The sequence below is a fragment of the Notamacropus eugenii genome, chromosome 3 (assembly GCF_028372415.1).
Source record: "Notamacropus eugenii isolate mMacEug1 chromosome 3, mMacEug1.pri_v2, whole genome shotgun sequence".
Lineage (NCBI taxonomy): Eukaryota > Metazoa > Chordata > Mammalia > Diprotodontia > Macropodidae > Notamacropus > Notamacropus eugenii.
This window is the reverse complement of record NC_092874.1, coordinates 413,921,720-413,941,118: the sequence shown is the minus strand read 5'-3', so window position 1 is coordinate 413,941,118 and position 19,399 is coordinate 413,921,720. Positions and strand designations below refer to the sequence as shown.

Genomic DNA, 19,399 nt, shown 5'->3' with positions numbered 1-19,399 from the left:
AAGAAAGGACATTTACATGAATACTTATATACAAGGACAGTTAAGTACTATGAGAAATTTGAAGAAATCACTACTCTCTGAGGGAAGGGAGAATAATTAGGGAGGACATGATGCCTGACTTGTGCCTTGAAGGAAAAGAAACCTTTAATAATAAGAGAGATGAATGTGGGGAGGGCATAAGCCAAAGGCACAGAAACAGGAGAGGATAGGGTGAGAATGCTAAGCAGAGAGGACCTGAAGTGTGGTTGGATCACAAGCATCTAGGATAAGTTTCATTACATGACCTGAAGTTAGACAGGTGAACTTAACCTCTGCCTCCAAGAATCCCTTCAAGAGTCAGCTCTAGGGTCATCTGCAGGCCACTTTTCTTGGTTCCTTTGATTTTTAGTGCTCATTCTCTCTCCTTCATCTTTGAATGTGTATATTTCCCTGTTTATATGTTCTACCCCCCAGTCTTGGTAGCATATTAATTCCATGAGATCAGGTACTTTTTTCCCTAAATTTCGTTTATTTTGGGGGTTTCCTTGTATCCCCATCACCTAGCACAGTACCTTGAACAGCAGTCAATAAATGTTTCATGAATTGGATTGAATTGCAGAGAGAAGGGGAGAATGTGCGAATTCTGTAGGCACTAGGGAATTCATATGAATTAAGTTGATATAAAATCAAGTTGAGGATCCTAGATTTATAATAAGAAGGTTCCTTTGAGGTCATCCAGTCCTTTGTGTAATAAATAAGGAACTAGAGATCCAGAACCCAATATCATTCAGGTAGTAAGTATAAGAAGCAGGCTTGGAACTCAGATCTTTTGATTCCACACCCAGTGCTTTTTGAAACTATGCTGTGCCTTTTCCAAGCGGAATGAGGCCCTCCCTGAGGCTGAAACTCAGCAACTTTAGATTATGGGATTGATTTACTGTCACTTGCACTAAGAATGCCCCTGAAAATAATCCCAAACTGCATTATTAGACAAAGAACTTTTTTTGCTCCTCAGGCTCTCTGGCTCCTCCGTTAATCCATTCAAAGGCATACACACATCATGAAAACTAGGGCAAGGAAAAAAAATGTACTTCCCCACACATCCCAGCAGCATCCCAGAAGGTCCTCCTTTGACCAAAGGGATTATTTCCTTCAAGGAGACAGGGGAGGGAGCTAACAGAAGATATTTTCCTAGCCTAGTTAGAGGATCACTACTTTCACAGATCAAGGAGATTGAATTCTGATGTTTCTTCATGCTGTGTTATTGGCTAAGATTCTTTCTTTAAGCCAGAAAGCTTTTTCCTTACCTTAGGGTTGGGAGGCAGGGCATTTTGCCATAGAATCTATGGTTAGAAATACTTGCATTTATTTCTGCCCTGAGAATGCACAGTAAGTGTTCGCTGCCATAGAATTTAGGATTTTTTGTTATTGTTGGTGTTTTTTCTTTTCCTCTTGGCTCCCAACACACATATGTCAAATACTTAGGGACTTTGTGTGTATATTTTCACACATGAATTATAAAGAGCAGATTTTTTTTCCATAAAATTGTGTATTATGAAATGTCTGTGGCAGTTGCTTATACAAATGTTTCTAGCTCAAGTCTGTTACAACAGGAAAGATGTTAAAAAAAAAAATCCAGGTGGAGACAATATGGTGGTGAAAAGGCAGCAACTTTCCTGAGTTTGCCCCCAAACCCTTTTGAACACCTTTAAATTATGCCATAAAGCAATTCCTGGAGTGGCAGAATCCACAAAAAGGCCAGAGGGGAGTAATTTTCCAGCCAAGGATAACTTAGAAGGTCAGCAGGAAAGATCTGTCTCATCAAGGTAAGAATGGAACAGGCTGCCAAAGCACAGACCAAGCTCCAGAAAACCAGGAGGAGGCCTTCAGAGGCACTGAATCTACTGCAGCAGCATCTGCTTCCAGAGCTCTCAGTCCACAGAGGGTAAGGGAGTTGAACTGATCAAAAAGAGATGACAGGTGTTTCTCTGTTGGCATTAGGGGCAGGACTCCGTTGCTTTGCCTATATTCAGATCAGGGTTGCAATCCTAGGTGGCTAGTCTCAGGACTAGCACACAAGAGAGGGCAGTTGTGGAGCAGGGACCCTCATAACTATTCCAGAGCAGAAAAGAGTGTTTTTAATCTCTCTCAGACGAGCTCAGCCAAGAATAGTAAACATCTCTCTTCAGTTCATACCACCTTAGAAGAACTGAAAACTTACATGTCCCTAGAAGTACCTCTGAAAATAGCTGCACAAAAACCCTGAAGCTTGGGCAGTGTACTCTCTACCCTGGAAGCAGAACCCTACTTTAATAGAGCTAAAAGTCAAGAAATAGGCTGGGAAAATGAGCAAACAACTGAAAAAAAATCCTGGTCATATAAAGTTACTATGATGACAAGGAAGATCAAAACACACACTCAGAAGAAGATTTTTAAAAATTCAAAGCTCCTATGTCCAAAGCCTCCAAAAAATATATGAATTTGCCTCAGACCATGAAAGAGTTCAAAAAGGCTTTTGAAAATCACATAAGAGAGGTAGAGAAAAATTTGGAAAGAGAAATTATTGATGCAAGAAAATAATGAAAAAAATAGTCAACAGCTTGGTAAAGGAGACACAAAAAAATACTGAAGAAAATAACACCTTAAGACTAGACCAGTAAAAGAGGTACAGAAAAAACCAATGAGATAACAATGCATTGAAAAGCAGAGTTGGTCAAATGGAAAAAGAGGCACAAAAATTTACTGAAGAAAAAACTCTTTAAAAAGTAAAATTGCCCAAATGGAAAAGGAGGTACAAAATTTTGCTCACTAAAGAAAATAATTCCTTAAAAATTAGAATCTAGCAAATGGAAGCTAATGACTTTATGAGAAATCAAAAAACAATAAAACAAAACCAAAAGAATTTTTAAAAATTATAGACAATGTGAAATAAATCATTGAGAAAAAGGACCTGGAAAATAGATCCAGGAGAAATAATTTTAAAATTATTGAACTACCTGAAAGCCATGATCAAAAAAACAGCCTAGATGTCATCTTTCAAGAAAATATCAAAGAAAGTTGCCCTGATATTCTAGAACCAGAGGATAAAAGAGAAATGGAAAGAATCCACTGACCACCTCCTGAAAGATATCCCAAAATGAAAGCTCCCAGGAATATAATAGCCAAATTCTACAGCTCCCAGATCAACTAGAGAATATTACAAGCAGCCAGAAAGAAACAATTCAAGTATCATGGATCCACAGTCAGGATAACATAAGATTTAGCAGCTTCTACATTAAAGGACTGGAGGAATTTTGAGGAAGAACAGGCTGAAAGAAGAGAGATAACGGAATAAACAGAGGGGGAGGTAGGATGGAGGGAAATACAGTTAGCAATAGTAACTGTGAAAAAAATTTTGAAGCAGGTTTCTCTGATAAAAGCCTCTTTTCTCAAACATAAAGAGAACTGAGTCATATTTATAAAAATAAGAACCACTTTCCAATTGATAAATGGTCAAAGATCATTTATCAATTTTTCAAAGTTTTCAGATGAAGTAATCAAAACCGTCTATAACCATATAAAAAAATGCTCTAAATCACTATTAATAGGAGAAATGCAAATTAAAAACAATTCTGAAGTAATACTTCATACCTATTAGATTGGCTAATATGATAGAAAAGAAAAATGACAAATGTTGGAGGGAATGTGGGGAAAATGAGACATTAATGCACTGTTGGTGGAGTTGTGACTCTATTCAACCATTCTGTAGAGCAATTTGGAGCTGTGCCCAAAGGGCTATAAAACCCTTTGACCTAGCAATATTACTACTAGATCTGCATCCCAAAAGAGATATAAAAAAGGAAAAGGATCCATGTGTACAAAAATACTTATGACAGCTCTTTTCTGGTGGCAAAGAATTGGAAATTGAAGGGATGCCCATCAATTGGGGAACAGCTGAACAAATTGTAGTATGTGAGTGTAGTGATATATTATTGCATTATAAGAAATGATGAGCAGGATGCTCTCAGAAAAACCTGTAAAGACATACAGAAGTTGATGCAAAGTAACATGTACTGTGTAAAAAGTAAAGCAAAATTATAAAATGATCTCATCTGTGAATGACTTGCTATTCTCAACAATACAGTGATCCAAGACAACTCTGAAGGACTTATGATCAAAAATGCTATCCATTTCCAGGGAAAGAACTGATTTTGATGGTGTCTCAATACATATTTAAAGCGTACTTTTTTTAACTTTCTGTATTTTCCTTGAGTTTTTAATGTATGTTTTCTTTCACAATATGACTAATATGAAACTTTTGCGTGATTACACATGTATAACCTATATCAAATTGCTTGCCTTCTCAATGAGCGGGATAGGGAGGAAGGAAAGGAGAGAATTTGAAACTCAAAAGTTTTAAAAAGTTTTAAAAATGTTAAAAATTGTTTTTACATGTAATTGGGGGGAAATAAAATACAAAAAAAAAAATTCCTTCATTTAAAAAGGGCATAGCATATGATGAATGTTCTTTGTTAGTGCATTTTGTTCTTAAATCAAGTAAAGAGAAATTGCTTGAACAGCAATTTTTGTTTCTTCTCATAACTTTCCATGAAGTGTGCCCAGTGTTATTCTTTGTGGAATCACCAAAGATGGCAATGATAGGATTTGTTTTCACTGGCACACCTGGAAGGAGGAGGCCTCAGGCTTTTAGCAAATGAAATGTAACATAAACAACCAAATGTGGTAACTTAGTTGACCCCAGGGATTAGTGAAAATTTGGGTGGACTCCTCTAAACCCTTCCTGTGAACTGTAAAATAAAATAAAACTTAGGACAAAAAGTACTCAGTGAACAAAGACTTTTTCTACTGTAGATATCCAGTCATCCCATCTCTTTCAAAGTAATGTCATCCTGTTTCTCTTATTTCTGGAATGTTCCCAAAGAGCACAAATGATGAGATAGGTTGCTTGTATCCTGAAATATGCCTTGTATTACACTGTGCACTAATTTTGAAGACTGAATTGTCTGAATTCAAGATTGAAGTGTACTTACAGGTGAAGGTAAACATTTCAACAGTATTTAAGGGACATGTAGCCTAGAGAAGACTCAAGGAATGCCACAGTAGTCTTCAAGTGTTGGTTGGACTGCCATGTGGAAGATTGATGAGCCTTGTTCTGCTTAAAATCTGAAAACAAAATGTTTCCAGGGCAATGTTTCCATTCAATAAAAAGAATAGCTTGCTAACAATTAAAAGTACAGGTAGTGGATTCCTCTCCTTCCTGGAAGTCTTAAAGCAAAGGCTGGATGACCACTCTTGAGAGATATTGTAATGGCAATTCTTGTTCAGACATGGTTCAGGCTACATAGACTCCCACCTTTGAGAATGTATGATTCTACTTTAGGGTTAGTAACTTGGTGATACTGATGGCAAAAGGATGAATGTTTTTATAGAATCAATAACATATCATAATACTGAGTAGGCTAGGTGACGGTGCATAGAGCCCTGGACCTGAAGTTACAAAGATCTAAGTTCCAGTTCCACCTCAAATATTTATCAGGTATGTGACCCCTGGACAAGTAATTTCAACCTCTGTTTCCTTATCTATAAAATAGGGATCATTATAACACCTACCTCCTAGGTTAGTAGTGAGGATCAAATGAGATATTGCAAAGTACTTTGCAAACCTTAAAAATGTAAGTGCTAGTTATTTTAAAGAGATAATGTCAGTATGTATAAATTTATATCTGTATCAATTATATGTAAATATATATAAGCTATATCTAAATACTAGCCATTATTATACTTCACAGACTGCCCGTGCAAGAGATGACCACATTTGTAGAGTGTGAATTAAGATGACTCTCGCCAAAGTTTGATCAGCCCACTTCCTGTTATAGGGGCACCTCCGCTTATCTTATTTGAACATTCATGCCATTTTAATCATTTATTTGAATTACACCTGAAGGCATATGGTCTTCAGAGTATACATTTTAAAATACTTATTACCTGGGAAGGAAAACGAGGCTGGAAGAGCGGAAGGGGCACATTAACACATAGATATATTGCCATGTTTTAATCTAGGAAAACATGGAGCAGAACCGTGGGAGAATAAATGATCAGAAAGATGTGAACTCAAAAGGCTGAAGTATAATGTCTAAATCTCTATTAGACTGTAAGTTCCATGTGAGCAGAAATAATGTCTTATCTAATAAACTTTTCATCATGTATTCCCCAGTGCTCCACACTCATAATTGCTTAAGGTGTAAATGAATGAATGAATGAATGAATGAATGAATGAATGAATGAATGAATGAATGAATGAATGAAGTAGTTATAACAATTAAGATGTGTTAGGGTAAAAGAAGAGGAGGTGTTGATATGTACTCAAATAAATGTTAAGTGTATACAAAGTAATATTCCTTTGAGATTACCTTCATCTACTCTGCATATATCTTCTATGCGCCAAAGTATTTGTATGTTGCTTTCTCCAGTTAGAATAGGAACTCCTTGAGGGCAGGTACTATTTTGACTTTCTTTGTATCCTCAGCACTTGGCACAGTCCCTGACATATAGTAAATGCTTAATGAAGGCTTGTTGACTGATTAATACAGTGAATTGAAGTCACCAGACTTAAACTAAATCTCAAATTTTCTGAAAGAAGTAACTATGTTATTGCTTTTATATCCACCCTCTTTTCCTCCCTTTTGCTATCTTTTCAAAATCTTATTATATCAGATTGACCTTGCATGCCTCATCATTTCTCTTTGAGCAGCTCCCCTTTTATCTCCTTTGAAACTCTGTCTGGTGTCTTCTGGATTTCATTCCTAAGAACTTTCCATTTCTCTTGAGTTGACTTTACCCTATAGAATTATTGGCCATGAGATCCTGCTTATACTTTTTTGACTCCTTTTGCCATCAACTTTTCCCAGATCAACACAACATCCACCTCTTTCACATACTCTAAAGTAGAGCGGTCACTTCTCCCTGAGGTTCTCATTATATCCACTCCAACAACCAGTTTCTCCTCATTGGAAAGATTCAAATGCAGAATAACAATTTATGTCATTGCTTACTCTCCTTTTTTGATGGATGACATTATTAAGACAAGCCAAAGATTTATTGCTGGCTCTGTCTTTGGCGGAAACACTGACAGCAGATGCCTATGTAATTGAAGTCCCTCCATCGCTGCTGTATCATGTCTTTGTATCTATTTAGGATGTTTCCTGACCTGCTTCTCATTTATGGACTGTTTCCTACTTCTGTCTAAGATACTCCCTCAAGTAATATCTCTCTTCATTGATCATCAACCAAGTGCTTCCCATTGTGCTTTCCTGACTTGGTTCCAGGATTTCGTCACATACTTAGATCTTCATGTACAATGTTGGTTCATCTATCTTTTTCCTTTTAATCCCTTCTGTTCCTTTGTTATGCTCTTATACAACCTTTTTCTAGTCTTAGATGCTACAAGAAGTCTCCTTGGTTTCTGTGTATGAGAGCAAATGTGCCTCCTTGTCTTATGCTCTATATTTCACCTTGCTTATTATTTGGAGGTTGTGTATTTATCTCTAGACACATAAGAATGGATTTTATTGTAGGTCTCCTTTTGGGATTTTTTCTCCTGTGAATTATTAGACAGCTAGCTGGCTCAGTGGACAGAGTACTGGACCTAGACTCAGAAAGACCTGAGTTTAAATCTAGTTTCAGGTACTTACTAGCAGTCTATCCTTTGGCAAGTCATATAACCTCTGTTTGCCTCATTTTCTTCCTCTGTAAAATGGGGATAGTAATAGCACCTACCTCACAAAGTTGTTGTGAGGATCAAATAAGATAATATTTGTAAAGTGCTTAGCACAGTGCCTGGCACATAGTAGGCGCTGTATAAATTGAAGCTGGTAATAGTAGCTTTATCCCTTCTGTCTGCTTTGTAGCTATCTAGGTGGCACAGTGTATGCTGTACCTGGATTCAGGAAGACTTCAGTTCACAGCTGACCTCAAGACACCCTACTAGATCAGTGACCCTTGAGCAAAGTCACTGAACTTCTCAAGGCCCCAGATACCTGTCTAGGACTAAGTCATAGAGAAATTTTTTGCCAAGAGAAATCACAGGTTCCAAACCCCTCCTCCAGGAAACAAAGAACCACTTACTAGTATAGAAAATCAACTTCTAACAAACTTATGTAGATGATCACCTGCCCAATATAACCCCAGCTTGACTTTGTTTCCTTGGTTTTTTCTAGGTATCACAAGCATCACAGAACGAATTACAGAAGAAAAAGAGACGTGCCCCAGCACCACCACCACCTCCACCACCACCATCAACTCCCCTCATCCCAAACAGGACAGATGATAAGGAAGAGAACAGGAAGAGCGCAATGGGTGAGAGAGACCTTTCTTCTCTTGGTTTATGCACGTGCTGTGTATTGGCTCTGCTTTAGTTTCTAGGCTTGCCATTAACAACGAAAATAGACTTGTTTCAGGTTACAGTGTAATGTGGAAAAATATTTATGCTGAAGAAAGAAAGTCTGGAAATAAAAGCATTTGTCTGATGGCAGTTATGGGGGCACGTGCAAACTTTGTAGCTGAACAGATATCAGTAGGGTAGAGGAAGGTAAGGCAGAAGTAAAAAGAAGTCAGAAAGGAATGGAATGAGTATGTGTTTGTGCTGTGTGAGAGAGATTGTAAATCCTTGCATTTGGCATCTGTGGAAGTATTTTTAAAGGATATCTACTGAAAATGATTATTTTTAGGCTCATGATATTTGTACATCATTTGCCCATGTTCAAGGACCATTTGCTTTTGATACACCAAGTCGTCCCTGAAATTAATCTCCACTTTTTACACGTAGAGGCTCTGAAATGCTTCAGACAAAGAAGAAGTGTAAATTTTAAGTAACTTTTCTACAAGAAAAAGATTCACTGATTCAAGAACACAGATATTTAAAAATTATGCAGCAAAGAGATTTCAAAAATGAATTGTATAAGAAAAAACTGCTGAAGAGCATAGAAAAGTCAGTTATGAGAGAACACCCCAGTCCATTGGAGCTCATTATCCCAAATGATAATGTGCCCGAACATGGTCTGCAATTACCTGCCTTTGGCCATGTGTCTCATAGCACATCTAAGACAGTATCTGCTCCTATGAGGGAGTTCCCCACCATGTCTCCTTGTGGGAGTCTGAAACTTTAATAAGAACCACTTGGCTCAGTTCACAATTTGGGAAGTTCATTATGCTGAGAAATAATTGAGCCCATATTTCATATAAATCCATCTTTTTTCTTTCCTTGGGAAAATCATATCTTCACATCACCTTCACATAATAGGCCTTTTTTCTCCCAATCCCATGATGAGACACCCCTTAATCTCAGCCATTATTTCCGCCAAACACTTCCTTGTTCAAAAATTATCTCTTAGTCTTCTGGCAAATCACATATGTCCTTCCATAGGCTTGTTCTTAAGGACTAGTTACCTATCTTCTTTTAAAACTCTCTGTCTAAAAGTGGAAGAAAGACCCTAGATGTGTGGGTCTAAGAATTTAAAAAAATACTACATCGAATATCCCTTGTTAGAAACACAAGTGACACCAATGTGGGTTTGATCTAGTCAGACCTAAATCCAGACTAGAACTATCCTATTTCAGGAGAGAAGAGTCCCCTGCTAATCCAACAAGAGATTCCAGTCTAGTGTCTGCCTCTCCCTCTCTCTTCTTCTACTCCATCCCCCTCTCCCTTTCTCTTCACTGTCACTCTCTCCTCCCCCCTTTTTCCCCCTTACCTTTCCCCTCTCCCTCTCTCTGTGTCTCTCTCTCTCCTTCCCTCTCTCTCGACTCCTCCATTGCTTCCCCTTTTCCTTTTTCTTCTCTGTCTCCTCTCTCCTCCCTTTTCCTCCCACTCACCCTTCACTTTCTCCTCCTCTTCTCCTTTTTCTTCCTCTCTTCCTCTCTCTCTCTTCCTTTCCTCCTTCCTTTCCTCTTTTCCCTCTCCTTCCAGAAATTCTCTTTTCTCTCCCTCTCCCTCTCTTTCCATCTCCCTCTCCCTGCCCTCTTCCTCTTTCCTCTTCTTCTCCTTGCCTGCCTTACTTCCCCCACCCCCCTCAAGTATACATATACATTTATATTTCAGCAGTGTGAGTATTCCTTCCACTGAGCAGATCATACCTCCTCCTTTTTCAGAAGACAAATCTATGTCCTCATCTCTGAACTGCTCCTCAGACCTCTCCCAGCTCAGTAGTTTTCCCTGCTCTGGCATGATCCTTGTTTTGTCTTTTGGCTTACTTCCAAGCCACAATCAGCAATTGGAATTAGACTTTATATATGACTCCTTTTATTCATGCAAACACACTCATGCATGCACACACAGAGCTACAATATAAAAGTGTAACTGGACAGACTAGAGTAATACCACTAAATATGGAATGATATAGTAGAGAAAAAAAGAAAAATCTGTAGTTTCTGAGAACACATTTTAGATGTATGGCCATTTAGAGGAGAAAAGCCATTTCAGCTTTTTAAAAAGTAATTGAGGTTTTTTCACCAAGATGGTTTAAATTATAGGCAAAATAGACCAGCTAACTAATTAGGCTTCAACTGCCCTCCCCTTCTCTATATAAAAATAATTTACTTTCTAACATGAATCACAAAAGTATTTTGCCAACCTACTCTTGGCTTCTTTCCTGTGTATCTTTTTAAGTTCATGGAGTACCAAGTATTGAGGGTGGTTTTTAATGTGTATCTTTGGGAAGTAATGTCATTACTTTGTCATCACACTTTATGCATGTTTAATCTTATTAATATGTGTATGTTATGGCCCAGAAAGTAACTGCCAAAATGAATTTATTCTAAGGAAGAAAAGGTATGAGCAAGGCGAGACGCGAGCACATTGTTTGTTTAGATTTTTTATAAAGCCACTTCCTAATTTGACAAGGTTTCATTTTAGTCTATCTGGAAAGTATTCTGACACAATTAGACAATTCGCTTAAAGAAAAAACCTCAAAAGTGGAGATTGATAATTTCTTCTTCAGATATGAAAGAGTTCACAATAAAAAACAGTGACATGGTATTATTTAATATTTTTAATAAATGATTTAGAAGAAAGAGTGCCCAGTGAAATCAATCAGTTAGCAAGTGACACTATGTCCAGAACTTGCCTTTTCTAAATCAGTAAACTGAGGCCTAGTGATGTTAAGTGACTTTCTCTGTGTTATACACATAGATAATAGCAGAATCTCCTCAGGGGCATTAGTAAATCAGATTCCCTGTATTTATTTTCCTATTACACTCCAGTCTTTCTCCTAAAATCATCCATTTGGGCCTTAAATGAAGAAGAAATGAATAGGAAGTACTCTATGAGAAGCAGTGTGGTACAGTGGGTAGAGCCAGCCATTGGTCCTAAGCTAAAGTTCCACCACCTCCAATGTCTATACTGGCTATTTGATCCTGGGGAAGACACTTAAGCTCTCAGCTCTCTAGGCAACTCTCAAGATTTCTGAGTAGCAGAGAAGATACCAACTCACATTGGTAAAGTTTCTCCTGGGAGTTCTTTATACCAGTGAAATGATGAATCCCCATCCCTGTCAGTATAAAAGTAGTAAATGTAAAACTTATCTCCCCAAAAAGTGCTAGATATGGGAAGGTTTGAATAAATACACAGATGATCAATCCATAACAATTTATGTGTAGTTTTTTTTAAAGTAACAAATACATTCATTCATTTAGTGACTAACTTGTATTGAGACATTCATTGTTCAACTGAGGTTAATAGTCCCTTTTAGCTCAGTAAATGGAATAATCTGTGTAAAACATTTCACCAACTTTAAAGTGCTATCCAAATGTCAGTTATTTTTATTATTATTAATAATAAACATGTTTGCTTTTAGTCATTTTCATTTTTAAGCCCAGAATTTAGATTTTCATCTGCACGTCCACAAACCGCATCTGCTAAAAACTGCAGATTGCAGTTGGATGGACATTTTTTTTATTGGAACCATAACATATCCATCTGTTTATAAAATGTACAAAGTGCATGTGCATTTGTGTGTGTGTGTGTGCGTGTGTGTGAGAGAGAGAGAGAGAGAGACGGAGGGAGAGAGAGAGAGAGAAAGAGAGAGAGGAGTTGTGAGCATATGTCTCAGATTTCTTTTTGAAAGGAAAGTTGTCTCTCAGCTAAAGCTTTGGAAGTAACCAGCCGATTGATTCCATATAGGTGTTGGACGGCAGGTGCCACAGAAGCCTCCTAGAGGCTCTCCTCGAGGCCCACCCCAGTTAGTGCTTCCCCCACCCCCACCCTACCCTCCTCCAGACACAGATATTGTGGATTCTCCAGGGTTTCACAGTGAAGCAGAAGGGACAGAATCCTCAGAACTGGGACCCAAACGTAGGTGTTTTATTTAACTGTCTTTACTGTTCGTTTCTCTATGAACTTCTAATGGATGAGTTTCCAGACTTCTCATAGTGCTCTTCGGACATATATGTTTTTCCTTTCCAGCCTTTCTCCTGAAATGAACAATGCAATATGTTGGGTTTTTCACATGAAATGTGCTATAGATGAAGTGCTGGAGCATGCAGAGACATATTTAATTTGTGTGTGGTTAGCATTAATAAAGCCAGAGTGATACTTTTGTGGCCAAGGACAGTCAGTAAGGATATCATGTTTCTCTCATTAGAGATGTCTTTAAAACATCCTTACTGATGGCCTAGCCCATTAAATGAAAATGGTATTTTGTTTTGTTGTATTTGGAGGCTGAGCATGGCAACCAGATAACTTGTAGAGTTTTTACAAATTCAGAGTATTAACAGCACAATAGCTAATGGCTATTCTGCCCTTTTAAGAGTTGGTGAAGTTGGCTTCCAGACTTTGAACGAAAGACCCCCATTTGATATAACAACAGTAACACTACTGGGAACAATAGCATTCCTTGTGAAGGGGGAAACTGAGGCAAACCAGTTAGCCCATGGTAGTTATTGTCAGGGTACAATTTTTTATTCTTTTCATTGTCTACGCCATCCGTCAATGCCCAGTACATTAAAATTGGGCTTTCTGATCACCATCACTGATATGTATAATAAGTACCATAAGGTAGTCTAGCCTGAAGTCAAGTGAAGATATATGGAAAAAATCACATCATTGCCCAGGTCAAGCACCTGCTTGCCTCTGTGTCTTTCAAGTGTGAGTCAACATGAGGTAATATTATGTTCTAAAGCTAAAGCATCTTGGGATATGTAAGTAAAAATAGGTCCTTGCAGCATTCTCCCCTCTTACTTTGACTCAACCTTCTTTAACTCTCTATTGAAAAAAGTATAGTCCACTTGACTGCAGTTAGATTGCAGCTAACCCAGAGATGTTGTTTATATAGTGGCTCAGTTATTTCAGTCATGCCTGACTCTGCATGACCCTTTTTGGAGTTTTTCTTCCCGAAGATACTAGAGTAGTTTGCCATTTCCTTCTCCAGTTCATTTTACAAATGAAGAACTGAGGCAAACAAGGTTAAGTGACATACCCGGGGTGACACAGCTACCAAGTGTCTGAAGTCAGATTTGAATTCAGGACCACCTGACTCCAGGCCTGACACTCTATCCATTGCACAACCTAGCTGCTGTTGGAGTAAAAAAAATGGAATTCACGTTCCCTCTCGTCTATTATACTTGGCCTCTGCCAAGAACTTTATCTCTCTGGGCTTCATTTTCCTTATCTGAAAAAAATGAAAGGATTGATTTGAAATGATCTCTAAAGATTCCTTCCATCTCTAGATTCTTTAGTTCTCTGATGTACCCAAAGTCACATAGCTATTGAAGAGCAAATTCGTGAATGGGATCTGGGTCTTTTGATAATTCAGTGAGATAGTCAGGATTTACCTAGAAAACATGATAAATTGGAGTTCCCTTCATCATTATTCATAAATTATTATTTTCAATTCTTAAGACATTTTTGTTTCTTTGATTTCTGAGAAGGAAAGTGGTCTTGCTGAAATTATGATGTGTTGGATGTCAGATATGGAAGTATAGGTTACCAGAGCTTGGGAAAGGTACCCTGAAAGAGACCTCCACTCATTAGGGAAAGTGTAAGAGATATTCCCAGAAAAATTCTGTAATCTCTTGGGCCTCTACAGTGTCAGGGAGGGAGAACTTTCCTCTCCATCTTGATTAGAATTTAAGGAAGGTTAATTTTTGAGTCCCAGACAGGGCTATGGAAGGAGCCTCAGTTTCTTTATGTCTAATGGTTTAATTTCCCCGTCCATGATCCCTCTTTTTGGCCCTTTCTTTGAGCATCGTTTCATTTGTGTACCTTCTACAATGAAACCTCCCTCCACCCCTATGTCCCAAATTAAATTAAAGCAAATATACAGATTCACCTTCATACCTCCATACTGTTCTTTATCCCAGTTTCCACAAATACATACACACACGCACACATGCGCACACATGCGCACACACACAGACACACACACAGACATACAACATCCTCATACAAAAATAATAGTGAGGAAAGATCTAAGATTCGAAGATAAGATAATCTCCTTCCAGTCCAGGACTGCATCTTATTTCATCTTGTATCTCTCAGTGCCTAGCACACTGTTTTGTTCTTGAATTCTCAATATCTATTTGAATGAATCATTAAGAGAGTCATAGAATAAGTCTTCCTCTTCCTTCTTCTTTTCTTTTTAAGTCCCCCCTACTCCCCAGAAACCCTGAAACTGAATGGGTTAAAAACCTGAATCTTTCTTTCCTGTAACTAGTTTGCCATGCTATGTGCAGACTATGAAAAACAGCGATCCGATGTCCCTAACTAAACTAAGTGCTTTAGTGATACAGGCCTGGGAGGTGGGAGTGGGGAGATAAGACAAAATGAACCCATTGTTTCCCCTTTGGTTTTGTGTTTTTCCCTAATATTTAACTGCAGAGAAGGCCTACCCTCACCCATTTCAAGGGATCTTACAATCCATCGATGCCACAGGAAAGTTCAGATTAGGTGGTTTCTATTTCTCTCCTGGTACTTCTTAGGCAGTGGCCCCTTTGGTGTCACCTAGTCTTTTGGTGACTAGATATATTCCTGGGTCCCTGACTACAGATATTCTTGGACCAGTTTCCAGCAGCTCTACCCATCAACTTCTGTTGAACTCACTTGAATCCTTTCTTCTTTGTGACATGGATAAGTATTCATAGCAAACGTTTTCTAAGATAATTTTTTCTTTCACATACACTGTAGTATTTGGTCAACAACAACAGTGATCTGCAAAGATTGGTAAAAATGAACACAACTAGACAACCCTAAAGTAAAGTCCATGTACTTGCCCTCATGTGCCCCACTCTCAAAGTCTTAAAAATAAGACTTAAGAAGAACGTAAGCTTATTGATATAATTGTAACCCCTTCACCCACCTTGATCCATTTTCCATCACTCCTTATCTCAGCTAACCTTTGAATCACTCTTTGAGCCTTCCTTCATCTCTTCAAGCTCTTTAATCTTTCTGTTATTCTCCTCTAAAACCCTCCCAATGGCCATCCTCTAACACTTCCTTAGAGAAACTCAGATTCAGAAGGGACCAAAGAAACTTTGTAATCCCATACCTGAACAGTAATCTCCTCTACACCAATTCATTCAGCCTCTGCCTGAGAATTCACCTTGTCCTATGTTAGTCCAGTTCCCTTTGAGTAGTTTTCATTTTCCTTCTATTACAAGTAGTAATAGCTGTACCCCTACACCTTCCAACAATCAGTGCTGCTTTGGCCTTCTGGAACCGCAAAGTCTCATTCTTCTTCCAGATGTCTGCCCTTTAGAGACCTGATGCTCACTGTCATGTCTCCCTCAAGTCTTCTCTTATCCAAGCTAAACATCATCATTCCCAGTTCCTAGATTCTTGTGTGACGTGATCTCTAGTTCCCTCCTTTGTCCTGGATGCTCTTTTCTGGAGGAACTCCCAGTTGTTAGTGTCCTTCTTACCATTCCCCACTCTGACTCATTTCCATCAGGCTGAGCCGTTGCTAGGTCCAAGGTCCTTGGCTCAACCATAATTACAGCTTTCTGTGTAAATGTAGCTTTTTGCTCCCCATGTTAAAGCTTTAAGCCATGGATGAAGTTTTCCACAAGGTCACCATATGTAAATTTACCTCAACTCAAAAAGAATTAGGAAAGCATTCTTTTCTGCTCAGTAGTGGGCAGTATAGCCTTATTTTAAAAAGGAACACTCTCTATAGTCAAAAGTGCTAGGTTATTAGATAAAGTGACTCCCCTAAGTCTTTAAAGAGGAGTGTTGAGTAGAAGGAAACCTACACTTTCAACTCCCTTATGTTACACCCTGGACTGAGACCATAATCTATCTTTGGTCTGCTCTATGCTTCATATTCCCCATCTGTACAGTGGGGATAATAATACTTGCACTGCCAGACTCACAAAGCCAGTGTGTAAGTAGCACTTTCAAAATCTTAAAGTGTGATAGATGTATAGTGCCTGTTATGGTTATCACTATTATTAAGTGCTTACCAAGAAGCTCTATAGCACGTACCCTTCAATTTGCCATATATTTCACTCATAAATGGTAAGATTGTGAAACATTTTCTTTGTGCCATCATCTTGGGCATTAAAAATTCACTTGGATCCTGTTGGATAAAGAGATAAAGCTGAGATCTCATTTTCGTTTTTTAAAATGCCAAGAATTGGACCCAATGTTTACCCTGTATTTACTTCTCATCTATGATGGCCATCTTTTAGTTTGGAAAATATAGGATGTATTCAAATCAAGAAAAAATAGAGAAAAAAATAGACAGTTATCTATCTACACTCAAATACCTGACACAGTCCAATATATGAAAGAATGCCAGATATTCATTATACACCACCACTTTAAAACTCTGTTTCCATATGCCCCAGTAGATTGTTAAGTATGCTGTTCCAGGAGGGGATTTGGAGATATGGAATAACCTTCCCATTCAGCAACCTTATAGATCTTTCAAGCAATTGGCTACTGAGGTAGAATGTTAGATTGGATTTTAGTTCAAGAGAGAGGAAATTCTATTCGGAAAGTGTATTAAGGACCAGTTATGTGCAAGGCACTAAAAATACCAAGACAAAAATAAAGCAGTCCCTGATCTCAAGAATCTTGCATTCCCCTAGAAAGAGGTGTTTATGAATACCAACAAACACATGGACTTATAGGAGAATTTGGAAATAAATAAAAACATACAAACCTATTAATCATTATTCTGTAAGTTGAGAATATATTTCTTAACAATAACGTTTAAAATGCAGACATACAAGGATTCTTACATATATAACAGAATTAAGTTACAAATGAATACTTCTCTTGGACATAATTGAACATATTTATAAGCAAAATCATTCAGCCTTCCCATTCTAATTCCATCTGGCAGTAAATGGGGAAAGTGAAATATCTTCCATCTAGGTATGTGTCTGACCACCAAAAAAGAGATGCTTATGCTTTTTCCCTTACAACCATCTAATTACTTCTGAGCTAGTCAGGTCACATATAACCACTATTTTTCTTCCTAGACTTTTCTTCACCTTCCCCAGGGAGTTGAAGGCAAAAACTATACCTTCTGCACTTCAAACCCTGGGCCAGATTTTATGGTCTTGGTGAATTATGCCTTTTTTTAAAGGATAGGTCAGTTTCAAATCAAGGGGGTCTTATTCTATCAGTGACAGAAAATCACCTCCCCAGTCCAATCACATAAGTAATTGTTTATCCCTTTTCTAAAAGCTATTGTATAAAGGGAAGCTGATAGATTTGGGAGGTGAGAGTGACCATTATTACACCCCCATTCCTAACATCTAGAAGGTAATCAGGTCGACAGAAGAACCAGACTAATTGGATTCTAACCACAGCATCTCTGTCTTCTGTATCCCTTGACCTTTGCTATTCTGTCTAGAGAAGTTCTTGGTAGTAATTAGCTCAGTCACTCTTCAGAAACGGTGAGAACTAGTTCCATCTTAATTGTGGAAAAAAATGAATACCCATGAAAGAGATCCTATTTTGGGGCTTGATTAGAAGTCAGAAGGAGAAAAACTGTCATCTGGGTCCTTAGTTTGGCTGACTATTTCCCCCTTTGGTGTATGATGATGGAACACGTGACTTTGCCTCCTTGAAATTGAGTTCATACTACAGAAAGTTCTTACTTACTTGGTAAAGCTACTGAAGAAAAAGCTGGGAAAGGTGTACATTCCAGGAACAAAGGTCTATTTTCAGCTGTTGCTTTGTGTCCATTAAGACTCATTCCTTCCTCCACAATCCATGACATCACCTTCTTCCTGGCAGCCCCAGTATTATTAGGCAGCCCCAAGCTTGACTGGAAGAATACTTCACTGCACACAATCTGAGAGAAGTAATTGTGCCACATCATTTCTCAAACTTATGTGGAGCAGAAGTTGTTTGTGAATAGGGCTTTTAGGGATTGATTTGAGCTCTCCTAGAGTGGATCGTCAGAGTCGGTTTTCTTGGGACAACAGAACAATTGTTCTGCTTCCTATTTGTTCTTGAATCTTTTTACTCTCATTAAATGAGTTTTCCCATTAACCTTTAGACATCTCCTCACATAGCTCTGTGTTTTGTGTGTACGTCTAAAACAATACATTTGAGCTTGTGGGGGTTTTTTCTTAACTTTCTAATCAATGGCCAATGGTTTGATCTGTACTAAACTTTTAATGTGCTTCACCCACCCCATGCTTGGTCACCTTGTTTGCATTGGGCATGTTTGAATCACATGGTTTGCAGTGCTGCTAATGAATGAACTGTTAACAAGCGATCTATTACTTATCCCAATTAAAAGAGTTTGGGGATTTTAGGGTCACTGCACATGGAGTTTAAACTGCAGTCCCTTAAAATGATTTGAAGTAGAACAGATTAAACTTTTAGTTTCTACCATTTCCTTGTGTTTTCTGTCCTATTACATTTATCGGTGATGTCTTATGCATCATTGGATCATAGCTTTAGGGCTAGATGAGACCTTAGATACCACTGTCTAGCCCCTCACCTTCTTTTACATGTGAGAAAATTGGGGCCATGAGAGGTGAGGTTACTTACCTCAGGTCACCCAGGCAGTAAATCAGCAGAGCTAGGATTTGAATCCCAGTCCTGTTACTCCAATTCCAAAGCCTTCCACTGCACTACCTGCTTTCCTTTATTAAAGTCTGAGTGGAGGGGATATGAAGGGGAGGAGGTTGGCTCACCTCCATTTCTAAATAGTACAGCTAGATAAAAACACTCTCTATAAGTGTCACTATGCTCCTTTTTCCCTTGTGTTTTAATTCATGGGCCCAGGTTTCCTTCTAAAGAACTTTGTGGAGATTGGAATGAAAGAAAGGAAACCTGATTTCCAAAAGATAAGAGTATAAAATTATTAATTTATTTTATTATTATATTAATATGCATATAACATTATAGTAACATATTATATTATAAAGAATATGTTATGGTTTTATCATTTTTATCCGCATCATG

General features: G+C 38.1%; 1 protein-coding gene across 15 annotated transcripts in view; it reads left to right on the top strand.

Moving 5' to 3' along the window:
- The window catches only part of COBL (cordon-bleu WH2 repeat protein), a 346,611-nt gene that overhangs the window by 237,517 nt on the left and 89,695 nt on the right, over positions 1-19,399 (top strand). For 12 of the 15 annotated variants that reach the window (XM_072598182.1, XM_072598180.1, XM_072598174.1 and 9 more), the window contains 2 exons: positions 8,196-8,334; positions 12,155-12,325. In XM_072598182.1, the coding sequence (XP_072454283.1) occupies positions 8,196-8,334; positions 12,155-12,325 (310 nt within the window). The remainder of the gene's footprint in view (positions 1-8,195; positions 8,335-12,154; positions 12,326-19,399) is intronic. The other 3 variants (XM_072598186.1, XM_072598185.1, XM_072598187.1) reach the window with 1 other exon arrangement.